Source organism: Nematostella vectensis, chromosome 5, assembly GCF_932526225.1.
Source record: "Nematostella vectensis chromosome 5, jaNemVect1.1, whole genome shotgun sequence".
Taxonomy (NCBI): Eukaryota; Metazoa; Cnidaria; class Anthozoa; order Actiniaria; family Edwardsiidae; genus Nematostella; species Nematostella vectensis.
In genome coordinates, this window is record NC_064038.1 from 8335807 (window position 1) to 8344722 (window position 8916).

Here is an 8916-nt window from a genome sequence, read left to right on the forward strand (position 1 = left end):
TTATTCAAAACACAGCTGCTCGTATTATCAGCTTAACAAAAAAGACTGAGCATGTAACACCTATCCTGCAAGATCTCCACTGGTTACCAGTAAAGTACTGGATAATTTTTAAAGTTTTACTGACTGTTTTTAAATCTCTCAATGAAATGGCTCCACCATATATTATATATTATATAATTAATTTAGTGCTAATACTGTAATGCTACCATTTCCAACAAAGACTTGTATGGGCCATACGTGTATGATATGACATTCAAGAATGATAATGATATAGCCTGTTTGGCCAATGATACCCCAATCTATAATGAAATATTCAGGCTGATCTGGAAAACTCTCGGGTGTTTACTGTATTTAGAGTAAAAGATACCTCAGGTCGCCATCCCTGTGAGAATTACCGTCATGTCTCCGTGGCCCGCGCCGTCTTACCATCATGGCTCGTTGTGTTTACGAGTACGACGTGTAACACCATCCATCCTTCTATCCATCCCTATTGCTGTGCCCGCAAAAGCCACCATAACCTATGAAAAAAAAAATATGTATATAAGACGAGGCATAGTTACGGACAAGGGCAATGTATCAATGGTAGAAAGAAGTTAAATGCAAGCAATTTGGTTAAATTCGTGTCTGTCTTAAAAACAGGATAACCTCGTGTTCAGCAAAACCGTATCCTGCTTACATTTGAAATATCCTTCATACACAGGTTGCATGTCTGTTCTTAGTGGAAATGTTAGAGTCTCGGCATTTTCGAGCCTAGTTCAACAAAAAGAACAGTTAGTCCGACATCAAAGCAATGCCCCATTTATTAGAAAAACCCTCAATTTTTACAACAAAAATACAACTAAATGCTTCAAAGACCTTCCAGACTAACTGTTACGTCCTTCCTGATCATCTCACAGTAAATGTTGAAGTGAAAGGAGCTTTGAATTCTCGAAAAAGCTTGGACTTTGGGCAAGACAACAACCTTACCTCTCTCCTTGCTAACTTTTGGAAGTATACGGAGATCCCAGCATGCCTCGAAAACTTGTCACACCACTAAGCACAGGGAACCCGCAAAGAAAAGTTGAACAGAAAACAATGTTATACTCTTGTGGATGCTTTCTTTTTACATAAAAACTACTTAAACTTAGTATTGTTCCAATTTCTTTCTCCTGTTGACCCGAGTGCATTTTCGAAATATTATTATGTGCTGGTATGATATTTTGTTGCTCGTTACCATAGTTACAAACTTTACGTGACGTTACATGCAAGACTGTGGACGGATTCATCACATCATCATGGCCGCAAAGCTTGGTAGACGGAATTCAACTGGGAATTTAAAAGATGAAAAAGCGGTGGATCGCCTCAAGAAAGAGCATTTCCTAAAGCCAGATTCAGACCAGGTAGACTTAAAATTATTACTGCAAGCTGTTTTAGACATAAGTGACAAACTGGACCAGAAAACCGAGTCGGAACGCGACCCTGCTGGCACCAGACCTTCGAACCATCACACAACATCACAAAGTTTCAACGAAACGAGAGACTTTGATCAGCGTTCAACGACCTCATCTTCGCGCTCAAGACCTCGCAGTGCTGTAAAGTTCAATGAATCGAAAATGCCAGCACCTCAAGAACGCAAAAACCTGTCATTTAGTAACTTACAAGTTTCCGATATTGACCGTGAAAATCAGAGACTGTTGAGGCAAATAACGAAAGCGAAGGGACGCGTTCGGCCAAGATCTGCTGTCTACTCGGCTCAGAGAGTATTTACGGAACCTTTACGTGTTCAAACTGCGTCTGAAGTTAATAGGACGAGATTTCAAAGACGAGTGGATGCTGAGAACCAGGTAACTAAATGATAATCCAAACGAACTTGGTCTCCCTTTGCAAAGTAAACTCGGCTATCGTAACACCATCATTTTATTGTCAGATTTCTATTGTTATGCTATCTTGATCACCTTTGGTTATTTGTAACCCACTCTTTTCACATGCTTTTGGTTCGTATGTATTCAAGTGTTCTATGTGCTTGTACATTGGTTTTCTGTTTGCTTGATACAGCAAGTACTCGATTTTCAAAACTTTTACTGTTTACAAAGTTTGTCGTAATAGATGCAAATTGAAATGAATTTTCTTTGCTTGAGAAGGGGAATTAATTATTCAGTTGTTTTGAAAAACGGCTCATTAATCTTTCTTTCGGATGGGTTGTATTTTTCCCAGGTTCTTTATTAAAAAACAACACACGCAAAAAGATAAACATGTTTTGTCCAGGTTTGATCAGGGACCCTGGTTCGATTTATAAGAAGTTCGGTCGATTGACAAAAAAACCCTCCCCCCACCTTCTCTTCTGGACTAGGACTCCCTGTTTTCTGTTGTTAATATTGCCTATTGAGAGTTTTTAAGTATTTTATTTAATTTAAACTATAGCAAATATTACAAAGACTTCAAGCTGTAAGGCCAACAAAAAGCCTTTGCAAGGATCAACTTTCTAAAGAAGCAGTTGCTCAGAAACAATTCTGTCTCAATGCATCCAAAACCAGGCCGTCCAGTTCTCGTCCCTCAAGTGCTCGTCCATCAAGTGCGTCAAGTAGGGTATCTAGCCGATCAAGGGGCCTTGCTCGGACAGGAAGTGAGACTAGTTTGTTAACAAATAATACTGCAAGTGTAGCAAGCTCCAGACCATCTTCAGCATCTAGGAGATCTAGTGCACACAGAAGGACTCGGTCTAGTAATAAACCTGTATGGGAGTCCGGTTGGTGACAAAACTCCTTTGACTGATAATTCGTGACAATTTATAAATAATGAAACCATAGATTTGTAGATAAATGTAAGAAACAAGAGGCAAGATATTGATAATGATATTTATTTCTAAGATGTGGAATTGAATAGCTTGTGTGCTAGTTCTAAGGAATAGGAGTGGTGTATGAAGACAAGAAATTGAACAATTTTGTTTCTTGCTCACAAGTCTGCTTCCCTTTGAATTACTTCACAGGTTTCATGAAATCATTTACAATAGCATGTTAACATTTTGTCTAACTTCAAAGATCTTGGCAGCTAATAAAATCTATAATTTAAATGGGTCAACAAATTACTTTGTAAGAAATTTTGTTCTTATTAAAAGCACAGTGAATTCAAGGAATTTTAATTCACATTTGTTGCAATGATACATACATAACTTAATTATATATATATTCGAATTTATTTAGTTGTTAATATATCTCCCTAATATCTAATATAGCAGAAGTACACATGCACAAAAGAAAATAAACAATAAATAGGAAGGGGGGATTTTTTAGCAGGGGGGAGGGGTTTAAATTTTTTTTTAGCTCTGATTTTAGAATGGGCCTCAGATTTTAAAACAGGGTTTAGGAGTAGGAGGAGGACCTCGTTCTTTGATAAAGTACTGTCTGATGAATTTTCAAACTTCAAAATAGTCTGGTATTTCTAAATTTTCTGGGGAGACCCGAGACCCCCTAAACATTGAATAAATAAATGCGAGAGTCCTTCTGCCTGCACTTTCGTGACTTTTGTTTGACTGGTGCCTCTATTTGTTTTATATTTTGCAGTTTTGGTTTTACAAATTTTCATTCATGTCACCCCCTTTCCCCTACTAACTTTTCAGATCGGTGGTATGAAAAGTTATGCAAATAAGAATTCTGGTGAGAAGGAAATGTAATGACACTGTTTAGGTTTTAACAAAAATTAGCATTTCAAAATGCATATTAAAATTACAAACATTTCACGGGGGAGTGACCCCTATACTATTTACACCCCTGGAAAATGGGCTCGAAATCAACACTGTCCCTAGCTTGATAAGATTTTACATAGCCGTAGCAGGCTTCGAATTATTTTGCGAATTATTGGAAACTATAGAGCAACATTAAGAAAACAATGGGGACACAACCGCGCCCCTAATGGTCATTTCCTTAGATTATTGAAAATATTGGGGGGGGGGGGCACATGCCCCCAGTGCCCCACCCCCTGCTACGGCCATGTTTTAAAGCCGCATTGTCACCAGTTTACTTCCGGAGGTCCGACGGAAACCTCAACCGTTAAAAGACAAAAGAATCTATTAAAATCCGAGATATTAAACAGGCCATCCGCTCTAAATTATCAATCACATCCTCAAAGAAACTTCCAATAAACACACTGCCTTCAATATTTTGAAATATTTTTTTCGCGTTTTCCGTTAAAAATCATCGGATATTGTTACGTAATAGTGCTTAGCGCATTCGGACACATGCTGAAAACAGCGACAGGAGTCGATCCGATATCGTTTCATGAGCAGGGTGGGCAGGACACTCCCACTGGACACGCGTATTTCTGACATCACTGAGAAATGTCGCAGTTAAAGCAAAGATTAGAAGATTTATAGTTCCTATGAATATGCGTTCAAAATAACTAAATTTGTATCAGCAAGGCTTATTTATGCGTTCTATTCAATAGTTCACGCCCTCTCTCTTCAAGTCTCATCCTAGCCTCAGGGTAATCACTCATGGCTTCCAGCAAATCATCTTTGGAGAGACACAATAAGTCAGAGAAACCAACAGAACGAACCGCTGCAGTGCGTCTATTTCCTATTCCCGACAAATTCAAGATACTAATTTCGCCGAAGTAACTCCCTTCTGACAGAATAGCAAGCACTGTTGTACCGTCATCGCCTACAACTTGCAAGCAACCACTATTCACGATGTACATCTCCCGACCAACGTCACCCTTGCGACAGATATAGTCTCCAGGAGAAAATACTTGTGATCGTAACTTCACCACTATTTCACGTAAAAGTCCCGGCTCGCAGTCCGCAAACACAGGGACGTGCCTGAGAACTGCTAGGTAAACGTGAACGGCGATTTGCCCGCGGAGTTTCTCTGGTAGCTTTTTTAGGATGCGTTCGTGATCCAGTGATCTTTTCTTATGCCACATGTAGTCTATCCAAGAAATGACTCGCTCTTGCAGGTCATTATTAACTTTGTGATTATTCATGTATTGTTTTATGGAGTTAGAGTGCGTTATAAACTCTACTCTCGCTCGCATTATGTGTCCAAGAATCGCTCCGAATTGACCGACAAGAGCCGCAAATGTCAGATAGCCAACAGTTAGATCAGCAACAACGAACAACAACTCCATGTCCGTCTCGGGCGGATTCTCGCTTTCTCCTGTAATCATCATTCTTGTCGACCAGTAAAAACTGTACAAATACTGTCGAGAAAGCTTGTCATAGTTGTTTGAAGACAGATTTGGATACACCCATTTATCAGACCCAAACCCTATAGACTCAGAAATCGCAAAGTAAAAGCACGCATTCCAATGAAACACCAGTAAAATTACAAGAACCACAGCGAAGGTTTGAAGCAGATTAGGGTAAGACGACTTGGTTTCTCCTCTCTGGAAAAGCTTGACGACCCGGTGGATGCGTAGAAGTCTAAGCAAACGACAAAGCGTGAATCTTGTCCCGAGGCCAAAGTACAGGAAGTCAAACGGAAGAATTGATATCATGTCCAGTTTGAATTTCACGGTTGCCAAGTAGTTCTGTCGTAGTTTCTTCAAGTCACGCACGAGCAGGCCCTGGTCCAAGTACGCTGTTAACAAGATATGACAAAAAAATATTTTAAAACACCCTTTGCTACCGCCTCGCGTTCCTCAAGTTTGACTAGCTACGCAGCTCTCCCACCATATTAAAATGTTATTGAATTCGCGTGATCAGCCGCAAGGTCGCGCGAGATGTAGATTCTCGTGGTGGCTGCAGGCAAGTTGTAATTGGCATCAAAGAAATAAGCAAATGACAGTTATATGTGCTGCTACTAGATGAGGTTAATAATAGAAGGTTGTCAATACATTTTAATTACTGAATTCCTGCATTTCGGGTCGAGTTGAGTTATTGCAGATCACGTCATGTTGATGTGGCTTGATCTCCAAGGAAACAAAGGCTAATGAAATAATATTGTAGAAAATGTTTAAAAGCGCTGCTTTCAAAATTTGTAGCTTTTTGTGGGCGAAAGTGAATAGATGAATACGTTATTTAGGCCGTGAAGCTGAACTATTGCAACCCTTGACATATCTTGACCCGCTCAATAGAGATGAGTATCACCTGAGGGAATAAGATTATTGCAATACAGGGTTACACCAAGCTATAGTTTCCAGGGAAAGCCAGGGAACTGAGCTGAACTAGACTAGTGGATGGCTTAAAACTTATAAATTTACCTGTTCTGAATTCCACCATGATATCCATGCCATAGATAATATCACATATATAATCCATAACAAACCACAAAGTCATGAAACGAACTTGCAGCTGACTAAAACACTGCCGAGCAATTATGAAAACCCAGTTATACACCACCGCAACGGACACGATATACAGCCAGAAAAACATAAAACGTCCCGACGGGTCAACCGTCCAATGCGTATAAGTAGCGACATTAAACTTCTCTGGATTGTCAGAGGGTTCTAGGTTACTGAGTGTAACAGGAGGGCCAGTCATTTCAAGTTTCTCTAGGAAAGAGTCTACGCGCTTTGGCGGTTCCCTTGACAGCTTTCGTGTCCGTTTGAGCCATGATGACGCGATTTGAATAGTGCGCGCAACCTTTGGGACCGACTGTAAAGTTACTTTTGAACCATCAACATATTGTCCATCCGTGCCTTGGATCTCTTCTTGAGATTCATTGGAGGCACGAGAGAGTATTATTGATGGATGACTGCCAAAGTCACTTGAATATTCATATTGATCATGAATGGTCGTAGAACTATTGCCTCTGCTACAGCCCTCTTGCTCTTGTACTTGCTGTTTGCATTCCGATGGAAGAAGCCTTTTCAGACTTCTATAACTCAGTCCTCCGTTGTTGTGGCTAGTTGAATGTTCAAATTTACCATCCTTTTCTGCTTGTGCATGATGATTCTCTTCAGCCATGTCGATAAAAGATCTCTAGCCTCACTCTTAACAGTGTGCTTAGCTTTAATAAGCGTACCTAGGCCGATGATAAGCTCAAATACCTGTTTACCTAAGTGTCTGGAGGTTTTGTTGATCTATTGCGGCCAACTGTGATTTCTATGCGCAACTAAATTAACAATCTGTTGTTAATCTTTAAGTAACCAAAATTTAAATCTTATAAAATAAGCGCATTTTTTGTATCAACGATACCTGATTGGTCATGCCCTCTGTTCAAACATTCCTATACATTTGTTATGAATTTTAAAGTAGCGGATACACAGAGCTTTAAGTTAAGTCAATCAAGAATGACAAGTTAATAAGAGGTTAGACTCAAAAGCTATAATACAGAGTATTCTTTATCGCCCCAGGAGATAATTCTTACCTGTTGAGGTCTAAAATCGAATACACCAATTGGTCCATTTTAAGGCATTTCTCTGACATGATTGACAATAATCAGCACTAAATCGCAAAGCCTATTAGCCCACTTTAGATCAATTAATTATTGGTGTAATGAAAACATAGCATATCATCAATGATTTATTTTAAATCTAAAACGTTTTTCAAATGGCGCGGGTTTTTTTCATATCATTCTGGAATGGGAATGGTTGGTAGAGAATGTTCAGAATGGCATTCGAGTCATTCTGCTACAGGTAGCAGAATGGGTGGAGTGGCCTTCATTCCATTCCGAAAGGGAACGCGGGATAAACGAACGCACTCTTTTTCCATTCTTATCATTCTCATTCCGGAATCACGAGTTAAAACGCGCCCTAAATCCGATGCTTTCATACCCATACTACCTATCCTGTTCTCCCTCTTGATTGGTCCCGAAACACTCGTTCCTTCGCGAAATATAAATATTTGTTTTTTATTTTGATGACGTCAGCATATTTCTGCTTCTAATGACGTCATCGACGACGCCACCATCACGTGACCATATCTTGGCACCGCCCTTGACACATACATGACACATACCAAGTTTGGTTGTTGTACCACGGGCTATAGGATAACTGACTCCGAAATGAAGTCTAATGTCTTGTTAGTGTTGAATAAGCACGTATTCTCTGTCCCTACGCGCTTGCGACCATTCAAACGACGCGCTGTGTAACCGCCGCCCCCCACCTCGACCCCCCCCCCCCAGCGGCGCGTTTTTTCTCTTCCACATTATAAAATAACAGGGTAGGCAAAAGAAGCGCTTTCCATTGTTCTCTCGTCTGCTCGTTTTCTTACTCCTTACTTGTCAAGTTACTAGGGACAGTGATGATGGATACGACCTTATCCAAACAAATCCAACCACCAACGTCCTCAGCTGGGACAGCTTTGGACTTGTCATCACAAGGGAAATGCCGCCATGTTGGGAACAAAGTGCATTGTGGTATATGTTTATGTTGTATTTGTCGCTTGCAATGGTTTCCATTACAAAATGCGGTTGTATCGCGCCCATTTCCTGTCGTATCTGTCGTATGGGATAGAACCAATCTCAAGCGACAAGTGGTATCTGTCGCGTCGGGTCGCGTCTGTCGCATCAGGCTGTTGCGTCTGAAGTTTCCATTTCGTCGTATCTGCCGTTCATGACAGACGCAACCGTACGGAAACCAGGCTTTAGTGTGAGTAAACACGGCAGTGAGAATATCCAGAAACTTTCGTATCTAAATTCAAGTTTTCGTCTTTGAACAATCATTAAAAGTTGGCTTTCAAAGCGATAGCTGTAGAGAAGCAATATTTTTACAGGCTTTTAACAATTCTTTATTTTCCTAACTTTATTATACCGACTGTGTTTCATTAGTTTTTTTTTCGATTTAGAGCTGGACTCATTGTTATTGTTGTGTTCTCTTTGGTAAGCCACTAAGATCCGGTAAATTCCCCTGCAAGCATCGACATCAAAGCGAGTTGGCCTCATAGTGTGAAAGAGGAAAGCAGAGTGATACAGAGACGGGAATACTCTATGGTTTACGGAACGTGGTCTGAAAGGCGAAACGATGAATTCCAACAAGAGCGATTTGATCGTGCGTGATAAA

The 8916-nt window shown here is 40.2% G+C and overlaps 2 protein-coding genes across 2 annotated transcripts; one reads left to right on the plus strand and one right to left on the minus strand.

The window, feature by feature from the left end:
* Window positions 1–1107: 1107 nt before the first annotated feature.
* LOC5505996 (cilia- and flagella-associated protein 97) lies at window positions 1108–3108 on the plus strand. Its single transcript, XM_001626666.3, has 2 exons — window positions 1108–1823; window positions 2401–3108. Exons 1-2 carry the CDS (start codon window positions 1242–1244, stop codon window positions 2731–2733), a joined length of 915 nt encoding a protein of 304 aa, XP_001626716.3. The 5' UTR covers window positions 1108–1241; the 3' UTR covers window positions 2734–3108.
* A 1045-nt stretch (window positions 3109–4153) lies between these two features.
* Window positions 4154–7251, minus strand: LOC5505991 (cyclic nucleotide-gated olfactory channel). Its single transcript, XM_001626683.3, has 2 exons — window positions 6175–7251; window positions 4154–5552 (listed from the first exon to the last, which is right to left on the minus strand). The coding sequence occupies exons 1-2, from the start codon at window positions 6878–6880 to the stop codon at window positions 4396–4398; spliced, it is 1863 nt and encodes a 620-aa protein (XP_001626733.2). The 5' UTR covers window positions 6881–7251; the 3' UTR covers window positions 4154–4395.
* Between the last annotated feature and the right edge of the window lie 1665 nt (window positions 7252–8916).